Source organism: Dendrobates tinctorius, unplaced genomic scaffold (assembly GCF_039654945.1).
Source record: "Dendrobates tinctorius isolate UK_male_01 unplaced genomic scaffold, ASM3965494v1 ptg000117l, whole genome shotgun sequence".
NCBI lineage: Eukaryota > Metazoa > Chordata > Amphibia > Anura > Dendrobatidae > Dendrobates > Dendrobates tinctorius.
This window is the reverse complement of record NW_027361785.1, coordinates 2,077,900-2,103,032: the sequence shown is the minus strand read 5'-3', so window position 1 is coordinate 2,103,032 and position 25,133 is coordinate 2,077,900. Positions and strand designations below refer to the sequence as shown.

General features: G+C 44.1%; 1 protein-coding gene across 2 annotated transcripts in view; it reads right to left on the bottom strand.

The window, feature by feature from the left end:
- Positions 1–25,133, bottom strand: part of ECRG4 (ECRG4 augurin precursor) — a 179,718-nt gene that overhangs the window by 20,742 nt on the left and 133,843 nt on the right. For both annotated transcript variants that reach the window (XM_073590477.1, XM_073590478.1), the window contains one exon: positions 9,982–10,099. In XM_073590477.1, the coding sequence (XP_073446578.1) occupies positions 9,982–10,066 (85 nt within the window). In that variant the 5' untranslated portion in view covers positions 10,067–10,099. The remainder of the gene's footprint in view (positions 1–9,981; positions 10,100–25,133) is intronic.

The window sequence follows — 25,133 nt, the reverse complement described above, 5'->3', positions numbered from 1 at the left end:
CTGGTTCTTTTCATGAGCTGCTTAAGGAAGTTCGCGAGGAGGAGGCTATTTTGGCAGAAAGAGAGAAGACATCCCCTCAGGTGACTACTGTTGCCCTGAAGCCAGCAGCCGATTGCCGAGAGATGGAACTGCTGACAGTCATCGAGAAACAGGGGGAGCAGATTACACAATTGTTAAGTGCCCAGGCCAGACAATACAGCGGCTACAAAATGCTGTGGAGGTAGCCGAGAAGAAAAACCTGGTTTCAGGAAGCGAGAATGATGACCTCTGTAGAGTAAAGAGTAGGAAGCCAGAAGGGTGCTTTGTTTGTGGGAGTCCAGACCATATGGCTCGTCAGTGTCCGAAGAAGTGGAGCTCAAAGAACTCTTCACATCTTCCCCATCACACTCAGGGGCAGTCAGGAAACGGAAAGGGGGGCCAGTAGAACCCCTTACGGTGCACCCATCAGCTGCTAAGTCCTACTCTACCGCCCCATCCAATAATGCCTCATCAAACACACTTCCTGAAGGTTTAGTGGGACCAGCCCCACATGTCTCCACATATATCAGTGGTCAACCCTGTACAGTATTGCTGGATAGCGGATCTCAATTGTCCATCATCTTCGAAGGATGGTATAAGAGATATTTGTCCAACGTACCTCTGAAACCGTTGTCTGGACTCGTGGGGTGGGGACTGAGTGAGCACAGCTATCCCTACAGAGGGTACGTGTCCATGACACTACGATTCCCAAAGACTGTTGTTGGAGTGGATAAAGAGATACCCATCATAGCGTTAATCAGCCCGGAGGCAGAGGCAGATGAGAGACCAGCACCCGTCATAGTGGGAACAAATGCTAACATCTTCCGTACATTAGCTCAGTGGTGTCGGGAAGTTGGGGGAGAAAATTACTCGCAGACCCTATCCATCCACCCAGTCTGTTTGGAAGCCTATGTGAAAAAGGAGGAAGAGAAGAGGGAACTACAGCCTGAAAGTTTTGACCCCTGTTTTGAAGGAAGTGAGCTGGAAGGAGAAGACAGGAGGCTGGTCATTGATGGCATGATGATGCGGGGGGCAGTGTTCTCTCTGAACGACATGGGCCCCATGGGACATGGGCCTTGCTCAAGGAGTAGAGCATCGCATTCGGTTGAAGGATCAAAAGCCTTTCCGAGAGAGATCCCGAAGATTGGCTCCGGCGGATATCGAAGATGTCAGGCGGCATTTACGCGGTATGCTGGACACAGGAATCATCATAGAGTCTAGTAGCCGCTATGCTTCCCCTATCGTGATAGCGCGGAAAAAAATGGAGATATTCGGATGTGTGTGGATTATCGCACCTTGAATAAACGTACGGTCCCTGACCAGTACACTGTGCCCCGAATCGATGAAGCTTTGGATTGTCTGCAAGGGAGCCAATGGTTTTCTGTGTTAGATCTTCGGAGTGGTTACTATCAGATACCCATGTCAAAAGAAGATCAAGAGAAGACCGCTTTTATCTGCCCTATTGGGTTCTTCGAGTTCAAGAGACTGCCTCAAGGACCGACAGGTGCTCCGGCCACTTTTAAGAGATGTATGGACAAAGTGGTGGGGGACATACACTTACGTGAGGTCCTGGTTTATCTGGATGATCTTATTGTTTTTGGGAAGACTCTGGAAGAACACAACCAGCAGTTGTTCAAGGTGCTGGATCGGTTGAAAGAGGCTGGGTTGAAGTTGTCCCTTGACAAGTGCCGAATTTGGCAGATGACTGTGAAGTATGTGGGGCACATAGTCAGCCAAGAAGGAATTTCCACCGATCCCGCCAAAGTGGAGGCTGTTGTAAACTGGCCTAAGCCAATCAAACTGAAGGAGCATAGGTCCTTTATAGGATTTTGTGGCTATTACCGAAGATTTGTACCCCAGTACTCTCGGATTGAGAAGCCATGGACTGCCCTTACCCAAGGGTATCCCCCTTCCGGGAGGACAGCCCACTCCTCAAAGTCGAGAAAAAGGGTCTACTTCCGAGTTAATGAACTCTTTGGGGAAAGATAGACACCTGTATGCGATGAGGCATTTGAGAAACTGAAGTCATGTTTGACCCAAACTCCAGTGTTGGCCTATGCAGACCCCAGTAAACCATATGTGTTACATGTGGATGCTTCTCTTGATGGACTAGGAGGGGTTCTCTACCAGGACCATGATGGCTATCTGCGTCCCGTTTACTACATTAGTCAAGGATTGACTCCTAGTGAACGCAACTACCCAGCTCACAAACTGGAGTTTCTGGCTCTGAAATGGGCTGTAGTGAAGACGCTGCATGACTACCTCTATGGGGTACATTTCGTGGTTCATACTGACAACAATCCATTAACCTACATGAGAACCACAGCAAAATTGGATGCCACGGGGCACCGATGGCTTGCCGCACTCTCTTTGTACGATTTCAGCTTAAAGTATCGACCAGGGATCAGTAACATTGATGCAGACACCCTTTCTCACCTGCCTAGGGAACCCTTAATTGAGGAAGAGGAGGGAGGATGGATAGAGGTCCCTGCCTCGGAGGTGAAGACTCTGTGCCATAGACATCAAACTAATGCCCTCCCTATGCAATGCTGTGCTGAATTCTTGGGAGCAACCAGTAAAGCGCTCCCGTTGTACTGCAAAGTGACAAATGTGACCCCAGATTCTCTTCCTCAACTGACTCGTAATCAAGTTAGAACGGCGCAGCAGGAGGATCGGTCGGTGGGGGTAGTCCCATTGTGGGTTAAGAGGGGCTTGAGGCCCGAGAAGAATGCATTGAGAACAGAGGAGTGTGTCCTGCTGACTCGGCAGCTAGAGTCGCTAGTAGTAAGAAATGGACTACTATACCGGGAGGCAAAGCGCCAGAAGGGAGGAGTTTGTAGACAGCTGGTGTTACCCACCCGATTTCAGAGGATGGTGATGAAGTTCCTGCATGATGATCATGGACATCTTGGCATCAAAAAGACCACGGGTCTTGTGGCCGATCGATTTTACTGGCCTCGGATGGAAGCGGATATAGAAGAATACTGCAAATCATGCTCCCGGTGTGTGAGAAAAACTTTGCCTTTGAGAACCGCCCCCCTAGTGAACATTACCAGTGATGGCCCACTTGAGCTAGTGTGCATTGATTTCCTCTCCATCGAGCCTGATGAAAGTAATGTCAGTAAGGTGTTAGTGGTCACTGATCATTTCACCCGATATGCCCAAGCTTACCCCACTAAAGATCAAAGGGCAATTACTGTGGCAAAAACCCTATGGGAGAAGTTCTTTGTGCATTATGGGCTGCCAGCCCACATCCATACCGATCAAGGAAGAGATTTTGAAAGTAGACTAATCAAGGAGCTATGCGCCATCTGTGGGATCAAGAAATCCAGAACCACCCCCTATCACCCCCAAGGGGACCCTCAACCTGAGAGGTTCAATCTTACCCTTTTGAACATGTTGGGCACATTAGATCCCAGGAAGAAAGGACACTGGAGCAGGCATGTGAGTCAGTTGGTTCATGCCTACAATTGCACCACAAATGAGTCAACGGGATACTCACCTTACTTCCTCATGTTTGGAAGACAAGCTCGGCTACCAGTGGATATCAGTTTTGGGACATCCTTTGACAACTTCAATGGGACTACCTACTTAAAATATGTGTCCCAGCTACAAGAAGATTTGAAAAAAGCTTACAGATTGGCAGAACAGGCCTCTGGGTCGTCAGGGAGGCGCAATAAGACTCGCTATGACTGTAGAGTTCGAGAACAAGTTTTACTGCCTGGAGATAGAGTCCTTATCCAACTTTTGGGCCTTCCTGGGAAGCACAAGCTTTCTGATCGGTGGTGTCCTGACCCTTATGTGGTGATGGAGAAGCTGCCTGGTGTCCCAGCCTACAGAGTAAAGCCTGAGAAAGCGGACGGAGCTGTCAAAACCTATCATCGACACCATCTGTTGCCTGTGGGAAAGAACATCCCTTTACCACCATTGTCAATTCAAGGAGGTCGTACCACCCCTTTGTGCAATAGGAGGAGTCGTAGGGATGAACCACCACCCCAGCTTGGGGTTGCCTCAGGAGGAAGTGACAGCGAGTCTGGGGATGAATGGGAAACCGACGGTCAATGGAGCTAAAGATGGACCGAGGACCCATGCCCCACAGGCTCGGGCCTTGAAAATCAGACTCCTGAAATGGAAACACGAACAAAGGACATTTGTCAGGAGGCTAATGCACTCTGTCCACAATTCGGGGAGAGTCCAGAAGTAGGACATTTGTTGAATGAAGAGGTCCATCTGGAGGAGCCCGTCTTGGAGAGACAAGAGTCGGGGGTTGAGGAGGGGGCCCCCTCGATACACACTCGTCCCAAACGGGACGTTAGGCCCCCCATGATGTTGACCTATGATAGAATGGGACATACCACTGAGGTCCCTAGGCTGATACCCTCTAATTCCAATTCTGTTTGGCCTTATTTCCCAGTATCTCCCATGTGCTCAGGAAATTCAAATTCTGTTTGGCCCTATTTTTCGGTATCTCCCATGTGTCCAGGTGGTGGTTTGTGTGCATGTAAATTTGATGTTAGTCAGGATGCTCTAACCCCCCTTCATGTTTCAGGTGGTGAGTCCTCATATCGTGATGGGACACTTTCAATGACTCACCAGGGGGAGAATGTAACACCTGCACAGGGAACTGTCAGAGCATCTACCGGCATGCTGGAGCTTACACACTCTAAGAAGAGTTTTTCAGTGGCTGTTAAACAGGGACCTACAGACACTAATCGTTTTTCTCCTGAGTGGCAGAAGACTACAATTCCCAGGGATCCTTGTTCCAGTGAGATGATAGAAGAAGGGAGGAGGAGGGACTTTGGGGAGGACGCTGTGGAGGAAGTGAAAGGAAATGTGCACAGGAGAGAGAACGTGGCTGCTGCTGGTTATGAGGGACAGAGCGGTGAGGATCTTGATTCCCCTAAGTTGCAGAGTGTGGGGGACCCCCCGGAGATACCTGTGTTGATGGAGAGAGAAAAGATCCAGAGAGTCCGGCCGGCACTCCCATCGGAAAAAGGTCTAAATCCTGCAGCCCCCAGCTGGGGTCCAAAGAATCCTCTGGTCATTAGAGACACAGTGAGTGCCCTTATGAGACTTGTGGTTCTATCAGCGCTATTTACAGTGAGTACAAGGCAACATAAACTATTGACATCAATGTTCATCTAAGTGCACCCACGATTGTTACTTTGCGCGCCAACATCCGTGGAAACTGGGCCCCAATGTTTGTACTAAGTAAATACAGAAGAGGGGGACTTTGCCACGTTATATTTGCAGGGATGGAGTTTAATTAGACGGTGACGTGTATATGACTTTTATGTTTATTCCTTTAAACCCACCTCAATTCTGCTTTATAGCAATAAATCTGTTAAACTGTTTTACTCCTGCTTCCTGAGTGTGTACTGAGCTGTGGCAGGGGTTTCCCGAATCAGCCCCTGGCAGAAGATAACTGTCCTTCTGCAGCCCAGAGACAGAGCTCCAATCGAGATTCGGGTGGAGCCACTGCGTACAAAAGAGGTGAGACCCTCCATAACACCCAGGGTACAGTGGTAGCCCTAAAGGGGTGTTACATTGATATGAAGAGGACATCATTTTCCAGCAGTTCAACAGCATTAAGCATATGTTGAGATTGGCAAATAAATGGTTCAATGACAATGAACTAGAGGTGCTGGTTTGGCCGACACATTCCCCAGACTTCAACCCAATTTGTGGGTAGAGTTGTAGAAAAATCTGTATACATACCCAAGTGAGTCGACCAGTATGCACCAACTTTGGAAATGTGTAGAAGAGACCTGGGATCAGATTTCAGTTGAAACATGTTTGAATCTGATCAAAACAATGCCCAGAAGGATTCAGGCAATGTTGAAAGCCAAAGGTGGTTTGGAGACAAGCGGGGTCAGCGATTGCTTTAGTCCAAAACTGCATGGACCAGGGCTCATTCTACCAAACGCCCACTCTCCTTTTACCATGGGCATAATAGTACTCAAACAACACAGGGTGAGGGTAAAACAGTGTGGCAATACTTTACTAAACCACAAAACAGGCAGATAACACATAGAACAGTACTAGCAAAATACCCAAAATGGTGCAAATTACAGAGTCTCACTCTTCTGCTGACTCACTGGAATAAAAGCAGCTGTGACTTCAGAGCTTCCAGTGCTGACTATGCCCTCCTGTGGCATGCACAAGAGGAGGTAACGACAAGCTTAGGAGTCTGACAGTCCATTGAGATACAAGTCCTGGTGACCGGAGGGTCACAGCCTGGCTTCTCCAAACATCTCCATGGAGCCAGATGACTGGTGGGTCCCAATCCTGGCTTTCCCAAATGTATCCATGGGGCTCAGGTGACTGGTGGGTCCATATTCTGACTACCCCAAACGTATGCATTGTTTATTGATGTCAAGGGCAATTGGTGATAAGGTTAACCTGCATTCATTCATCAATTTGCAAATATCAATTCAACCTTCAAGAAGTCAACATAAAGATAACAGTAAATGTCTCCTGGCTTACTGAAAATAGATGTTTGGATAATTAAGATTAAATGCTGTGTTGTCACAGGTGGAATTCCAAAATATTAACAAAATAATAAAAATTAAAAAAAAAAATTTTTTAGGAGCAAAAAAAGACAATGAAATGACATGTAAAATAATCTGCATAAATAATCATATGCAAAATAGTTGCAAGTCAAATTTATGTATTTGATAGCCAAGATGATTGTCTGTAAAATGATGGTAGTGTCACGTTCGATGTAGTAGTGGATGGTGAGATATGGAGCCTGAAAGTCACAACTTCAAAACATTGTTACCCTTTTGCTCTCTTCAGTGTAGTTCAGGAAAAACAGAAAGTAAAGTGAAAAATGTACTGTATTACAAAAACAAGAAATGGAGGAGGCTGTGCCCAATACTTCATGCTATAATCTGATGTCCTTAAACTGTCCAGTAAACAGTGTCGAAACAAAGTTTGTGTCCCCTGAATCGTACGTGGCTGTTACTCAATATGGAGAATTGAACACAGCGGAGGTCTGCTGTCTGCAAGTGAATGTAATGCACCCTACACTAGACAGCAGACTGGGGCACAATTTTTTGTAAAGTGCCAGGGTGTTATGGTGCAGCAGCTTCACCACGGTTACCACCCTCTGGCATCTTCCATCTATAAAAAAACAAAACATGATGCCACTAAGAAGATCTGAGGGACTTCTTCCAGTTCCTTGTTTGTTTAAGGCTGGTTTCACATTTGCGGACGGAGAGCTGAGGACTTCCTCCGTGAAGCCCCGCCCCTGCCATGCCTCCTTCGGTCAGCTCCGCCTATTTCTGAATGCAGCTTTATGCAGCCTGTGTACCTTATCTTTAATATTGAGTATGCAGGCCACGCCGCAGTATGCAGATGCCGCATGCGTCGTTTTGACGGTGCGGCGACCCGTGTACAACGCATCATGTTGGAATTTTATGCGGGCCCCGCATCATCAAAATGACGCATGCGGCGGGATCCACATACTGCGGCACGGCCTGCATACCCAATGTTAAAGATAGGGTATGCAGGGCGCATTAAGCCGCATGCAGAAATAGGCGGAGCTGACTGGAGGAGGCGCAGCATGGGCGGGGCTTCACAGAGGAAGTCCGCAGCCCTCTGTCCGCAAATGTGAAACTAGCCTAAAGCACTAATCCAGTGTTTTTTTATTTTACCACTGGAGTGGTATCATTATCATACGTTTCCTTCCCCTAGTAATATACTTACCAGCTGCTGTTTTCTTCTGTTATTGACGTGGTCTTGTGCAGGTTGTGACCTGCGATCTAGAAGTCACTACTCAGTCTAAGTCTATGAGAATCAGAACAAGGATCAAATAGACTTATATTGAGGGCTTGTGACTGTTACCTCTGATTTCTGGTCAGTCAAAAGTAATGGGTCACATGATGGCGGATCTGGACCACTACAGCACTGCGAACAGCTGAAGACCACAGTTTATACTTATATTACTAAGGTCATGGAACGTACATTAGTTGCACCACTCTAACGCTGAAATAAAAATTAAATGTTGGAGTGGTGCTTTCATAAATTTATGAATGACACCACTCTTGGTAATCTTGGTAAATCTGAGGATCAAATTCTTCACTTTTCAAGTATATTCTAGATGATAAGGAAACAAGTTTAGCTTTACATAGATTGTTCCGTTCTTGAATGTGCTTCCAAATAATAGACTGTTGCAAAAGAAATACATTGTCTTCTCCTGTAAGTATCTTGCAAGCTCTTTAGGTGGTATACTCCCGGTAAGATACACATTAGAACAAAGCCAGCCAAGCCTGATTATTTTCACAAACTATTTTACGTATATAGAGGCCATCTCAACTCTTGACTGACAGACAATGTTAAGGAAAAAAGGTTGGCATGTTAAGTTTTATCCCTCAACCTATATTTTCCCAGAAGGGGTCCTGCCACTAGAGGAGTCTGGTTAGTAGTTTCTCTTCTCTTCCCATCATGCAGTGCTAAAAAATACTGATATATTTTTAATAGATGACAGCTGCCCCCTATTTTGAGCGGCATTTTTATGTAAGACCAGTTTTGCCAGCAAACCCCACAGAGTATACAGTAGTATTATATACTATATTATATGCTATAGTAGTATATGTATGGTATAGTAATGACCATTTACACATTGCAATAATCGCTACATATGATCATTCACAATCATTGCCTTGTATAAACATGTACAAATGCATTGTCACTCGATCACTGAGCATTTGTCATTGATTGCATCTTTTATGCAATTATTTGTCATCACCTCATTTCCTTGTGTAATTAATTATGCAAATTGTCTCTTCAGAGAGGAAGAGGACTAGAACTCTAGTGCCACCTATTGGAAGTAGCAATCCTAAGAGTCAATGTTGACCTTTTAACGAGCCTTGTCACATGACTTAGGATAAAAGCCAAGCCAGAATCCCAATTTGCAGACACTGTGTTTCGGGGTACTGCCCCTCGTCAGTGCAAAGTGTGAAAGGAGAAATGATACTTCTTGGATACTTGTGTAATTAGGCATTTACCTATTTCTTAGAATAGAAATTGTAGGAGGAACAAGAAACCAAACTTTGCACAATCGATTCTATGAAAACTTCATGATTCTTAAATATTTAAATAGATGTGAACGAGTGCCAATAGACTGGACGATTTATGTGCCCATGTGAAAGAACACTTTGTCATTTGTAGTACTCCGGGATATTATAATGGCTCATTTTAGAGTGGTCTTTACTTCGTATGGTATATACATAAGTAACAGATAGTGCTATATATTACTTGCAGCTCTAGAACAAGCCTAGAGATTCTCCATAGACAACAATAATAGCACAACGTTGTCCAGATCATAAAAGTAACACCTAACTGAGGCATCTTTCATGAGGGGGACCTGTCAGGATACTCAGTAAATCACAACTATATCTGAAATATTTGACTGACAAGAACACATGGAAATATGGAGTTGTCCAATATGGAATTATTACTCAATTCGGAAGAAGGGGAATAAATGGTGACCTTTGGTTTATCTCTACTAACATCCAGCAATGTAATTTCTACACTGCATCATGAATGAAAAGTCATATTCTTGAATATTAAGATCTACGCTGTAGGAATCAAAGATTTGATATATAAGGCAGATCACTATCTTACTGTTTTTCACTATATCTAAAGTCTTGCAAGCAATTTACCTAGAATTTGGACTTTTGATAGTAAAGGAGAATTTGTTTTTCTCTAGTAAAACCCAAAAACCAAATTTGTGTTCTAATAAATAAATTCATTTGTGTATATTTTGTGTGGTTGTTTCTGTGTTGGTAGAAAATATTCACAATACAATTACAGCATCTTCACTTTACTTATTGGTATAAACTTTCTCTATAGAGCACCTGACATCAAGTTTTATAATTTTCTGGAAATTTGTACATTGAACCTTTGAAAATAAATTAAGCAAGTGAACCCTGTATATTAGTAAGCTGCCATACTCACCTGGGCATACAAGTACCATGACCAGAAGTGCCAAGAACAGACATGATGGTCGAAGACGTTGTCGGAGGAAGGAAAGAAGTCCCATCTTGTTGGTAAGAAAACCTCGGTTAGTCCTTACCTAGAAGTAAATGAGAAGAGATAGTTCATTAACCTTCCCATGCCAGTAAAACTTGATTAGGTAGGTGGGTATGAAGGGTGGGTACAGAACTGAATAATCTTTTCAGCAGTGACCTTTTTTCATTGAAGGTTACTTCAGGCCATTTCTAATGAATGCTGGCATTAATCAACATGACATCTAGGTGCAAACACATCTCCTTTAGACATTTTTCTTTGGCATGTATACAGGTATTCACATTGCTTGACAGATTTCCTGTCTATAAAATATAAAAAGAAGTTACCCAGAATGTAGAAACAGTAAGGTTCTTATAATTAAGGAATTAGAAACCAAAATATTAGCAGATATTATGTTAAATGTCATCACTCATGTCACACAGAAGCATTATTCTTCTTTTAGACTTAGAGATTTGTGCTGTGTGTGTGTAGACAGTTAATCAACCTGCTCACTAGTTGCACACAGCATAGCATACTAATACGCAAATTGCCTCTTCAGAGAGAAAGAGGACTTGAACTCTATAGCGCCACCTGTTGGTAGTAGCAATCCTACAAGTCACAATCAACCCTTTAACGAGTCTTGTAATATGACTTAGGATAAAAGCCAAATCAGAATCTCAATTTGCAGACACGGTGTTTCGGGCTATTGGCTCTCGTCAGTGCAAAGTATGAGAACTGATATGGCTACTTGAGAGGCTCTGGACTGAGGTCTAAGGGGTAAGGTTTCCCAGAGGAGCATTGCATGGCGAATAAGCCTCCTTACCTTGAGAAGCCCGAGCTGGTATGTCTCTCTCCACAAGGAGAAACCTTACCCCTTAGACCTCATACTAATACGGTAATCCAACAATAAATCAGGAGAAAAAAAATCAACTGCTCCTACTGTGCATCTGATTTCATAGAGGATCAAGGATACCCAAAAAAATAGGCTTAAAGCATACATGTTGATTTAATTTTTATTTCATAAACCAATAATACGCAAGAAATCAAGCAACTTTGTACTATATCTTATAAAAAAAATCTGTTTTTTTTCTCCGCCAGGTCTGATTAATCATTTTGAAAATTCTCAATTATCAGGTAAAATCTGTTTTCAGTGAAGACAGATTGTTACATTACTGGGGTAGAAGATGGCCTTTACTACTGATAAAATTCTATGTAGATCAGGGAGGAGAGGAGCTCTGCCTCCTGCTCCTCCCTCCTCCTCTACTCTCACCTCTACATAACAGTTGTCAATGATAAGATTCTATCTCTTGGCTCAGTAAGGGGAAAGTCTATCTTCACTGAATATAGATTTTACCTGATAATTGAGAATTTTGGGAATGAATGATCAGACCTAGAAGAAAAAGAGGCAGATTTATGTGATAAGATAAATTACAAAGTTCCTTACAGTATGTTCATGTGTGCTATCGATTTTTGGAAACAAGAATTTGTAACCCTATGTATTACCCCCATCCAACACCATGACAACCAGCACAGCAGAGTCCTGCATACACAGAGGCGCCTGATCATGTGACCCCTGACTCCTCCCCTCCTGTGACCTCATCACAGGTCCTGTGCACACAGAGCAGCCATTGCGTCAGGCCAATTGCAGCCTGACAGCCAATAAAAGCACAGAGCTGCACAGCCAATGAGCGGCTGCAGCTGGTACCATACAACTTTTACTCACAGTATGACTACATGCACATAATCTCCATGATTAAAATGCCAAATTCAAGGGGTCAGCAAATGGTCTTCAAGAGGACCATCACTAACCAATAACTAATAACAAGTAATCATTATAAATATTTTTTGTGATCTAAATGCTGCTCTTCTCCAGAACCCGGTGTTGTTTTTTTGGTTCCTGCATCTCTCTCTTCCTGAAATATGTCCTCCTCTTCCTTGTAGGTAAATCTAGTCCTAGTAGGGGTGTGATTGTCATGAAGATGCCTGCAAACAAGAGTTAAGAACCATGTCCATTTGGCTAACAAGACTAGATTTACATACAGGTAGTAGTGTGCCATATCTCAGGAACAAAAAGGCACAAAAACATTTAAAAAATAACAGAATCAGAAAAGCAGAAGCACTGACACCAGGTACAGGTCCTGTTTAACAGGTGCAGGGGTGACTGAATATATACAGTGCTGTGCAAATTAATTGGGACAAAGCAATTTTTTAAGTAAAATCGTAAGTTGGTTACCAGTCAGTGATTCAAACCAGTTTTAACTGCTTTGAACAGGCACTCACACCTGTTCAAAGCAGTTAAAACTGGTTTGAATCACTGACTGGTAGCCAACTTAAGATTTTACTTAAAAAATTGCTGTGTCCCAATTAATTTGCACAGCACTGTAACTGATCAACCTCTAGGTGGCAGTAGCAGGCTGTTACCTGTCTTTCTGCTTTCACTTACAGCTACTCTCTCATGCCTCCCTATTATATCACATAACTAGGGAGTAAATCTTGTTATGAGCTCCCCAAATTCAGAAGGGTGTTCACCAAGAATACTGATCCTGTTGTCATTTGCAAACTAAGGTTCTGGGCATGGCTATAGAGTTTGCTGTGTGTCTTGGCTTGAGAAACACTAGGGCACTGAGTCAATTACAATTCTGGAACATGTGTTATTAGGACTGCCCATTTGTTCGTTTGCTAGACTTCCTGGAAATGTATGAACAAATTGGGTGTTACCAGTTGGGGGTGTGTACCTACACACATTACACTATCCAATCAGAGCTGATAGACTGATATTGTGCAGGGACACACCCCATGACAAGAAGAATAGTAACATCCAGTTGTGCAATCATTCTTAAACTTCTAATAGGAGTAAAGAAGGGATATCAAATAAAAAATGTATAACATAAGAGGCTCCATCATGTTTTATGAGAAATACAAGTATTTATTGAGATGGGCATGTCCAGAGGACTGACAGATCTTCTTTAAAAGTAGTATAGATCTCCTTTAGGTAGTTTATGAGTATTCATGCGTGTCTGACTTGGCCCAACTTAATTGACACTTTACCACCATGGGGCTATCTCAAGGGTCCAGGTTGTACGAGTAAGAAAGATCACCATAGCCTTCACATATGTTGTGCTCTCTATCTTGAGGAAAGTATGCAATGTTCTTGGGTTAACATAATGGAAAAACTCTACTGTTGTGAATTCGCTTTCTGGCCTACCTCTGGTTACTAGTGAAGGTACTGGAGCTGGTTATATTGTCAGAGGGGTCACGAGTTCTCTTTCCAGGCTCCCTCTGGTGGTTACTGGAGGTAATGGTGCTGATCTAATTAACAGAGGCCTGCCACCTGATAATGAGGAGGATGACTGGAGATCTGGAGTTTCTAACTGGATTTAAGACAGCCTACTCCCTCTATTCCTGCTGGTGATTTTTCCTGCCTCCTGAGGTCTCAAGCTAAGTGTTCTTTTGCTATTGTTCACATTTGATTTGGTTTTGTCTATTTCAGTTTTGTGTGGTCAGCCAGCCCCGGCTGGGGCTGTGCTGAATTTCCATCCTTATGTTACTGTTTGTGCCAGTTTGTGTTTGTCCCTTATTAGATTGGTCTCTTTTTGCTCTGCTTTCAGAATATACCAGAGTGCTGATATAGTGGGCGAAGTCTAGTGACTTCAGTATTTTTCTATCAGACGTGTTGGGCATTTTTTTGCAGGGTTTTTTGCGTGATTGAAGACAGTCTTTCCTTTCCTGTCCTTTCAAGTTAGTGTGGGTCCCATCATTTGCTCAGTCTATTTTCCTACCTGCGTTTGTGTTTTCGTCTCGTCTCACCGACAATATATGTTTGGGGGCTAGCTATTCCTTTGGGGTCTGCTCTGGGGCAGTTTAGATTTCCCCTTTCTTGCTTTAGGCTTATTTAGTTCTCCAGCTGTGTCGAGGCGTCTAGGATCATCATAGGTACGCTCCACGGCTACTGCTAGTTGTGTGGATAGGATCAGGGGTCTGCAATCCGCTTAGTTACCAACCTCTCTGGCTTTCTGTGGCTTAGCTTGGTCTTGCTTTCCTCCTCGGTGACCCAATCCTAACACTATACCATACGTAACCTGGTGCTCAATCAAAATTGCCATCACACTTCTTCAGTTCTGTCACTGGTAACACGGTAGATATATTGTACTACATACATTGTGTATACTATGGTTTCTCAGCTTCTATTTCCAAATATATAAGGAAAAAAATACTCCTAGCATGATCTCATTCTTGAAAGCTTGTCTCCTTACAATTTACAGAAGTTATTTCCTAGCCTCTAGCTATACATTTTTTCTTTCTCTTTATCTTCTGCATCGATTACAGTTACAGCAGCTGTTGCCAGGGTTCATATACAATACCGCAGTAAGAATATATGAAGCAGTAAGTCCTGACATGACATTATGGATGGCTTTTAAAATCAGTAAAATACAGGATATTTGCCTCTAATATCAATAACCGCCCTTCATGGTGTCAGAACTTCTGTGCAGTCATTAGTCAACTATTCTTGTTTTTGGGAATTTATAATCACATGCAATATTATTTATTATGCTTTTCTCATACAGCACCATCATATTCCGCAGCTTTTTACAGACATTATTGGCGCTGTCCCCGATGGGCTCACAATCTAAATTTCCTATCAGTATGTCTTTGGAATGTGGGAGGAAACCACAGAACTCGGAGGAAACCCATGCAAACATGGGGAGAACGTACAAACTCCTTGCAGATGTTGTCCTTGGAGGGATTTGAACCCAATACCCCAGCTCTGCAAAACTACAGTGTTAATCACCATGCTGACCAATTTGATACCTTTATGGAAACCATCTTTACCAACTCTCCCAAAATCTCTGACAATCCTTCCTACTGAAGGTGTTATTGCCCAGAGCCAGATGGGGAGACAAACATCCGCTGCTTATCTGTCCTATGCTCCTCCATGTGATGGCTCCATGTGATAATATGGCGCTCAGTGGTTCATGCCCCAATTTTTGTTTCTCTGAGATTCAAACAGAACTTGACAGAAATAAAAATGTTGTACATCTCTGCATTTCTGAACTCATTAACCCCTTCACTACCAAGGGTGGTTTGCACGTTAACTCCCGGGCCAATTTTTACAATTCTGACTACTGTCCCTTTATGAGGTAATAACTCTGAAACGCTTCCATGGATCCCGGTGATTCTGACATTGTTTTCTCGTGACCTATTGTACTTCATGTTAGTGGTAAAATTTCATTCAAATAACTTGCGTTTATTTGTGAAAAAAATGGAAATTTGGCGAAAATTTTGAAAATTTTGCAATTTTCCAACTTTGAATTTTTATGCCCTTAAATCACAGCGATACAGCACAAAAAAAACTTAATAAATAACATTTCCCACATGTTTACTTTACATCAGCACAATTTTGGAACCAAAGTTTTGTTTTGTTAGGAAGTTATAAGGGTTAAAAATTGACCAGCGATTTCTCATTTTTGCAACACCATTTTATTTTTACGGACCACATCACATTTGAAGCCACTTTGAGGGGTCTATATGATAGAAAATACCCCAAAGCGACACCATTCTAAAAACTGAACCCCTTATGGTGCTTAAAACCACATTCAAGAAGTTTTTTGAATATTTAAAAAAAAAAATGAACATTTAACTTTTTTTCACAAAAAAATAGTTCAGGTTCAATTTTCTTTATTTTACCAAGGGTAACAGGAGAAGTTGGACTGCAAAAGTTAATGTGCAATTTGTCCTGAGTACGCTGATACCTGATATGTGGTGGGGAACCACTGTTTCGGCGCATGGCAGACCTCAGTAGGGAAGGAGCGCCGTTTGACTTTTTCAATGCAGAATTGTCTGGAATTCAGATCGGACGCCATGTCGCGTTTGGAGAGCCCCTGATGTACCTAAACAGTGGAAACCCCCTACAAGTGACCCCATTTTGGAAACTAGACCCCCCAAGGAACTTATCTAGATATGTGGTGAGAACTTTGAACCCACAAGGGCTTCACAGAAGTTTATAACGTACAGCGGTACAATTAAAAAATCATATTTTTTCAACAAAAATGATCTTTTCACCCCCAATTTTTATTTTTCCAAGAGTAACAGGACCCTAAAAGATATTGTGCAATTAATCCTGAGTGCGCTGATACCCCACATGTGTGGGTAAACCACTATTTGGGCGCATGGCAGAGCTCGGAAGGGAAGCAGCACCATTTGACGTTTTTGGCTGGAATTGAGATCGGACACCATGTCGCGTTTGGAAAGCCCCTGATGTACCAAAACAGTAGAAACCCCCCACAAATGACACCATTTTGGAAACTAGACCCCCTGAGGAACTTATCTAGATGTGTGGTGAGCACTTTGAACCCCCAAGGGCTTCACAGAAGTTTATAATGCCCAGGCATGAAAATAAAAAAAATCGTATTTTTTCCACAAACATGATCAATTAGTCTCCAATTTTTTTATTTTCCCAAGGGTAACAGGAGAAATTGGACCTCAAAAGTTGTTGTCCAATTTGTCCTGAGTACGCTGATACCTCATATGTGGGAGAAAACTACTGTATGGGCACATTTCGGGGCTCGGAAGGGAAGTAGTGACGTTTTGGAATGCAGACTTTGACGGATTGATCTGCGGGTGTCATGTGCGTTTGGAGAGCCCCTGATGTACCTAAACTATTGAAACTCCCCACAAGTGACCCCATTTTGGAAACTAGACCCCCCACGGAACTTATCTAGATGTGTGGTGAGCACTTTGAACCCCCAAGTGCTTCACAGAAGTTTATAACGCCTAGCCGTGAAAATAAAAAAATCATTTTTTTCCACAAAAATGATATTTTTGCCCCCAATTTTTTATTTTCCTAAGGGTAACAGGAGAAATTGGACCCCAAAAGTTGTTTTGTAATTTGTCCTGAGTAGGCTGATACCCCATATGTGGGGGTAACTGTTTGGGCGCATGGCAGAGCTTGGAAGGGAAGGAGCACCATTTGACTTTTTCAACGCAGAATTGGCTGGAATTGAGATCAGACGCCATGTTGCATTTGGAGAGCGCCTGATGTGCCCAAACAGTGGAAACCCCACAATTATAACTCCAACCCTAACCCCAACACACCCCTAGCCCTAACCCTAGCCCTAACCCTAGCCCTAATGGGAAAATGGAAATAAATACATTTTCTTTTAGTTTTATTATTTTTCCCTAACTAAGGGGGTGATAACGGGGGGTTTGACTTACTATTTATGGCGATTTTTATGTTTGGCAGCTGTCGCACGCTAAAAGACGCTTTTTATTGTAAAAATAGTTTTTACATCACCACATATTGTGAGCTATAATTTTTCCGTATTTTGACCCACTGAGTCATGTGAGGTCTTATTTTTTGCAGGACGAGTTGACATTTTTATTGATACCATTTTCGGGCATGTGACATTTTTTGATCGCTTTTTATTCCGATATTTGGGAAGCAGAATTAACAAAAACCGGCGTTTCATGAATTTCTTTTGGGGGGGTGCGTTTACACCGTTCTGCGTGCGGTAAAATTGATAAAGCGGCTTTATTCTTCGGGTCAGTACAGTTACAGCGATACCTCATTTAGGTCTTTTTTTATGTTTTGTCGGTTTTTTGCAATGAAAACAATTTTATATAAAAAATAATTATTTTTGTATCGCTTTATTCTGCGAGCTATAACTTTTTTATTTTTTTGCGGATGATGCTGTATGGCGGCTCGTTTTTTGCAGGACAAGATGTCGTTTTCAGCGGTACCATGGATATTTATATGCGTCTTTTTGATCGCGCGTTATTGCACTTTTTGTTCGGTGGTATGATAATAAATCATTATTTTTTGCTTCGTTTTTTATTTTTATTTTTTAATCTGTCACAGGCAGTTCTGCAGACTTCCTCATGCCTGCGCTTTGCAGGCAGTGAGGAAGTCAGCTCCCTACAGGCCCCCGTCGCCATCTTGGATCCGGGGGCCTGTAGGGAAAGAGACCCCCGCAGCAGCGCTGCACATTGCGCTGCTGTGGGGGGCTCAGGGAAGCACGGAGGGAGACCCCTCCCTGCCGATGCTTCCCTTTAACCCCCGGTACACCGCGATCGCGTTTGATCGCGGTGTACAAGGGGTTAACGTGTCGGGGGCGGTCCGTGACCACCCCTGACACATTGTGCCGGGTGTCAGCTGTGATAATCAGCTGACACCCGGCCGCGATCAGCGGCGCTCACCACATGGGCGCCGCTGATCGCTGGGATGTAATATTCCGTCCATGGTAATTAGGTCCAGGGTCACATGGACGGAATATTACGTCCGTTGTAGGTAAGGGGTTAAGGTTACTCTGTTAATCACATGTAATTGTATCCTCATATTTTCAATATGTACAGATTTAGAAAAGCTGATTTGACTGTTTCTTTTAGGATTGTCTTGAAAGGCACCCTGTCATGTCCCCAATCACTGTTAACCTGCAGATATGGGGTTAATCTGCAAGTTATTAGCGTTCTAAATCTGCCCAGTCTCCGCACTGAAATAAATGTTATTTTTCCTTCCGGCTGCCTCCGGCTTTCAGTCATACAGGCTTCCCAGCGCGGCTGCAGTCACTGATCAGGATAAGTAAGCACGCCCCAGTACTGTGATTGACAGCCGTCTTTGCAGTGTGTTAGTGCAGCTCTTGAGTACAGAGCCGGCAAGCAGGCATTGCCGTGGTGTGTTTTCAGCCGCCGCTCACTCTATACTGAACAGTGACTGAAACTGTCGGCCATGTCTCTGTGACTAAAAGCCATAGACTGACAGGAGGAATAAAGTTAATTTCCCTCCGGTAGCCGGGCTTTCAGTGGGGTGACTGGACAGATTTAGAATGCTAGTAACCTGCAGATTTACCCCATATCTCCACGTTAATAGTGTTTGGGGACATGACAGGTTCCCTTTAAGTGTGTCACATTCTTTAGCATGAGCTACAAAATTTGACTTCTGAACTTCACCATATTTTCTGTGCACCTTCAAAATGACATAATCGCAGTGATAAATATGATCCATCATGTGTCAAGACAACTTTATAAATACTGGCTTAGGGTATGTGCACACGTTTAGATTTTGGAACAGATTTTTTTGCTGTAAAAACTTGAGTGTTGGCAGGAAAAACGCTTCATGCATTAACTGCTTTTATCAGTTTATTTTTCAAGGGCTTTTAATTGCGTTTTTTTCCCACAAAATTGAATGAATGAAAAATGCTGCAAAAATACTGAAAAAATTGTCGTGCTGCAGATTTGAAAAAAAAAAATGCTTTAAAGGTTCAGATCTGTATGGAAAAAATAAACATGTTAACAAGGATTTAGATTATATTTTGTGACATTATCCCCTTCACAACATTTGCAGTGTATGTACTGGTCGAGAAGTACTTCCCAATTAAAGCAGCATATATACGTCATGGCGATCGCCCGCGCACAGGAGGTTGTGTGCGTCTAAGCAGGTGCTGAGATGCAGTACGCAGGGATTGCAGAACAATGCGATGTAACAATATGGTTTAATTTAAAAGTAAGGTTGCAAATAATCTCCTCACAGGGAGTTAATAAAAAGTAAACAGGAATTAAGGGAATAATGGGTATTAATGTGACAGTCTGAGATTTAAACGGCACTTATCGTGACTCCTGCCTGACCCTCCTTAGTACACAGTCCGACGGGGGTTGTAGTACCAGCAACGGCTGGCGTAGAATCCTCAAATGGGGTCCTCTGTTAACATTCCAACTTCTGGCGGCAACGGGTGGTCTCCAGTTCTGCCCGCTGAGCCCCTAGTCCATAAGCCTGCAGACAAAGTGAAGGAAGCTGCAGGAGTCCCTGTACCAAGCGTGGGCTGAGGCATGCTGGTCAGCAGAGGGAACCGAATCTCAGTGTCCTGTAGCCGGCCCACACTTCTCTGTACAAGCGCTGCCCGCCGTTTATCTGGGCGTGCGGCGCTCTCCTCAGTCATTGTCCTGCTGGAGCGTGCGGGTAAGCCACGTCTCGCCGCTGCTGCACTGGATGCAGAGTACGCTGCACATACTGCTGCGCTCTCACAGACGACTGGAAACTAACTGCTGCTTTGCGTGCTTTTCCCTCACCGCCCGGCTTAGTCACGCCTCCACTTTCCAGGTCATGGGGCCTGTCCAGTCCTTCCTTCCCCCAGGCAACATGGGTCGCAGTCTCAACAGTTTCGGACCCGGCCTGGTGCAGGCACCCGCAGCCCAGTCTTCCTCCTTACATGCGGGTGATCACCACCGGGTGTAAGCTGATTCTGACAGCTGACACACGGCACTAACTGCCAGAAGAAGCGTTCCATAGTTATTACCACATAAAGTGACACTGGTCAGAATTGTAAAATTTGGCTTGGTTAGGAAGGTGGAAACAGGCTGTGGGAGTGAAGGGGTTTAACGAGTTGTCAATTACTGGCCAAAACCTCATGGCGCTAATATGTTGCATAAATTAAAAAAATCTATATTTACTTGTGCTCTTAGCCTGCCAGTCTGCAGATATAACCACTGCTCTTCCGTTCAGGTAAAATTGTAAAGGCAACAGGTGATCAGTGGCTACTGATTGGCTGCAGGGTGTCATGATCCAGACCGGGTTTTGGGTCTTGTCTCTCCTTTACCGGTCTGGTCATGTCAGGGGTTAATTTTCTCTGCCTCGTTCCAGTGTCGGGTCTGCTATTTCCCTGTGCTGCATCCTGCAGGTAGTGTGAGTTATATTTTCTGCCTACAGTGCGTGTAGCTTGCTCTGGTGAAACCCTGATTTGTCCTGCTGTGTTTAGCTGACTTTGGCTGTGTCTGTGCACTCCTCTCCTACCCATCTCAACTCTGTGTGTCCCTGTGTGTTTGGATTCCCCGGTACCCAACTGTGCTTTGGCTCTGATGTGATTCTGTCTCTTCCTTCTGGTACATCTGCTACGGACTGGTACTGACCTTTTGGCACTCCTCTGACCCTGTTTGGGATTCCCCTTGGAACTATGCTATTCTCTGGTATCGATCTGGCTTGTCAGACTATTCTGCTGTCACCTGGTGGTAGCCTCGCTGCAGTTCTGCTGGTCTGCTCTGAGCTGGATTTCAGCCCCCTCTCCATTCTGCTGCCATCTAGTGGAGTTTGCATTTATCTGCAGTGCTGCAGCGTGACATTATAACTGGCCCTAGACAGGTTTTTTTTTCTTGTTCTTTATGGATTCGCTTCGTACCCTTGCGAATCTGATGTCTAATTTCTGACAAGATATAGAATAAACGGGCACCAACCACAATGTCAATTTAGGTGGGATCACCTAGTGCATATAAATGGATAAACATGAAAACACATGAAGAAAAGAAAGTATATGCACACAAATAGGGATCACCACAAAGATATGATAAACAAAAAGTATCAATTTTATTAATGGACACAACAAACAGACACTTTGTTTAAAAACAATTAAAAAGTCTGAACAACCAGACACTAATAACAAAACAAAGACAATGGGTCATTTTGATAAATAGTTAAATACTATGGGTCCCAAGGCCAACCATTCAGTATAGTGCCAGGTATCTGCTAGTTACCATAACCTAGGGTCTATCAAATCAATTGTAATGACAATCATGACCTTGGATCAAAAATACCATATTATCAATAACTACTATGGTTACATAGAAATTCTACGTATGCCAAGAATAGAAAATTGAATGCTTATCATGTTGCCAACACAAATAAACATACATTAACAAATCCCTTTCCCTAGCGTGATATCACCTGGTTTCTGAGGATGAACAAGCTACCGGGTAGGTTACATGGGACCCCCAAACCCACGCGTATCGACACAGTGATGTGTCTTTCTCAAGGTCAGTGTAATGTTCTGTTGAAATCCTTTATATATACCTATCCATTTAGTAATCACTCTTACCAGCTGAGTTTCAAAGTTTTTCAGAGTTTTTCAGAGTTTTCTTCTGATGTCTAATTTGACGCAAATGATGCAGGATTTGTGTGGAACACAGAGCTCTGGCCACTTCCCATAATCAACTCCAGAGGGAACTCATGGAGACAGTTAAGTCTTTTCAGGGTTCAATGACACAATCAGCCTGTAAGCACTCGGACCCCATGGATGTCTTTTTACACTCTCCTGAACCTACGGTCAGGCTCTCAGATACTTTTTCCGGAGAAAAAGAGAAGTTCCGTACATTCAGAGAGAGTTGTAAGCTGCTTTCTTCCCTAAAGCCCCCGTTACACACTGCGATATCGCTAGCAATATCGCTGTAACGTCACCGATTTTGTGACGTAGCAGCGATATTGCTAGCGATATCGCTACATGTGATACTTACCTCCGACCGGCTCCCCCGCTGATTATCGCTGGTCGTGCGAGAAGATCCTGGATCATTTCTCATTGGGCGCTTCCTGCTGGGCTTCCTGTGGCGCCGACGAGCGGCGCGTGGACGCGGGCGGGAGGACGTCACGATCGCCGTGTCTGACAGGTAAGTAGCGACCCCCCGACCCCAGCGATGTCGCTGGTGAGATTTGCCTGTGTGGCAGCTCACTAGCGACCACTTAGCAATGCACCAGCGATCCATATCACTGTCGGGATCGCTGGTGCATCGCTAAGTGCAACGGTACCCTTAGACCCAGATCCTCAGGTGATGAGAGTCAATGGGTGGGGATAATTATTTCTTTACTCTGGGAGGGTCTTCAAACTTGGGCTTTTTCTTTACCTGCTACTGCCCCTAAATGTGTGTCTGTGGATAGGTTCTTTGAGGCTTTATGAATGATTTATGATGAACCAGACCGGGTCAGAGTAGCAGAGGACACAATCATTGGTCTCTCCCAGGGTAAACTCACTGCCGAATGGTATTGTTCACAGTTTAGACGGTGGTCCACCGAAGTGTCCAGGAACGACTCTGAGCTAAGATGTCAGTTCAGGAGAGGACTGTCGGATCATCTTAAGGATGCTCTGGCTCTCCATCCGCCACCCAGCTCCTTTGAAGAGGCGATGACTCAGGCGATTCGTATGGATCGGAGGCTGCGGGAGAGAGGAGTAATTCAGCTAGAGGCTCCTTTACATCCTGCTAAATCCGAAATGAGGCCATACACGGAACTTATGGAGGTTAGGACCACTAACCTCAAGGAGAAGGAGAGGAAGCAACAACGTGAAGGGAGATTATGTTTTTATTGTGGATGTCCGGGATATTGGAAAAAGGACTGCCCCTCTTGCCCACCGACTAACAAGTTGCTGGGAAACGCCTAAGTCTTGGTGATTGCCAAGGAGGTCACCCAGACTCTCAGGTACCTTTCTCCTCATTTCAAAAGATTTTGCTGGAGGTGGAACTTTGTTGTGTGGATGGCTACACACCTACTTCAGCTTTTGTGGACTGTGGGTCATCCATGAACTTCACTGACTCGAGCTTTGTGTCTAAGAGTAAGATAGTGACAGTTAGTCTTGAAAAACCAATCCATATCATTGCCATTGTTAAGACACCGCTGGTTAAAAATATTGTTAAGTTTGTCTCTGAGGAGTTTCTCCACAAGGTGGGTTCCATGCATCAGGAAGGAATTTCATGTTCTGGATAATCTTCCAGCGGGACTGGTGTTGGGATTCCCCTGGTTACAGTTGCATAATCCTGTTATTGACTGGGAATCTCGGGATATTGTGAAATGGGCTCCTAATTGTTCAAATGATTGTCTTTCTGCTGTTCTTGTGTCTTCCGTTAATCTGGAGGGTATTCGGGAGTACCTGAAAGATTTTAAGGACGTGTTTTCCAAATAAGAGGCTGAGGTCTTGCCACCACATCGCCCCTATGATTGTACCATTAATCTTATTCTGGGTGCTAAATTGCCCAAGGCCCGTTTGTACAATCTTTCCGGCCCGGAACGTACCACTATATATCTCTGAAAGTTTACTCAAAGGTCACATCTTTCCCTCTGTCTTTCCTGTGGCTTCTGGATTTTTTTGTTCAAAAAGAAAGATGGTAGTTTACACCCTTGCTTCGATTTTCGGGAACTAAATAAAATTACGGTGAGAAATACCTACCCTCTCTCGCTTATTCCAGATCTTTGCAACCAACAATCTGGGGCTAAGTGGTTTTCCAAGCTGGATCTCAGGGGAGCGTATAATCTTATCCGTATTCGGTAGGGGGATGAGTGGAAACCGCATTTCTCACCTCTGAGGGTTTATTTGAAAATTTGATCATGCTCTTTGGTCTCTCAAATGCGCCAGTAGTTTTTCAAAATTTCATTAATGATGTATTTTCTGACTTTACTGGGAGCTTTATGGTGGTATATCTAGATGAAATTCTTGTATTTTCATCTGACAAAGAATCTCACATTGGTCATTTACGTGCAGTTTTTCATAGGCTACGCGAGAACTTTCTGTTTGCTAAACCTGAGAAGTGTTCATTTTGTGTCCAAGAGCTGCCCTTTATGGGGTTCATCCTTTCTGTCAATGGGTTTTGTATGGACCCTGGAGAGGTACATGTGGCGCCCCCAGGAGTAAGGTCGCCACAGTGGCTTTGCCTTCCTCCAGGGAGGGTAATGCCAGGCTTGGAGGCAATGACGGGTCTCTCTCGCAGTCAATCTATGCATGCAACACAGTTCTACTCCAAGCTAGCAGGGGGGCTCTGAACCGGAATTGAGGGGAGGAGTGCTCTCTGAGGGCCAAGAGGAAGGAGTGGTCAGTTAGTCTGCGGAGGGTGAAGTGTGCAGACGTGTGGAAGGAGCGCTGAGATAGAGCTGAGAGGAAGAGCTCATCTCCCGTAAGAGCGCATGAACTGGAGCCTGATCTCCACGGCTGTATGGACACTGATGGTCCTACAGCAGACACCAGAGGAGTAGAAGGCTGTAAATGCAATACTCCCATCTAAGACTTGAGGGCACAACATCAACATGGATAGTGAGCCGGGACTTAGGAGTGAGGAGTCCCTGGAAAAGGCTACAGTTGTCTGCCGTACAAGTAGAGTTCTTGGGAACATCTGACAGGAGGAACTTCAGTGTAACTCAGTACTGGAGATCCCTTAAGTAAGCGCTTGGAAGGAGACTGCACAGCCCATCTGCTGAGAGAGAATTCCTGTGTTGCTTCCAGGCTAGCTTGCGCCGGTACCATCTGTAACCAGGACCCTGGACTGCATTTATCAAGTAAAGGTACAGAAATTGCACCCCGCTGTGT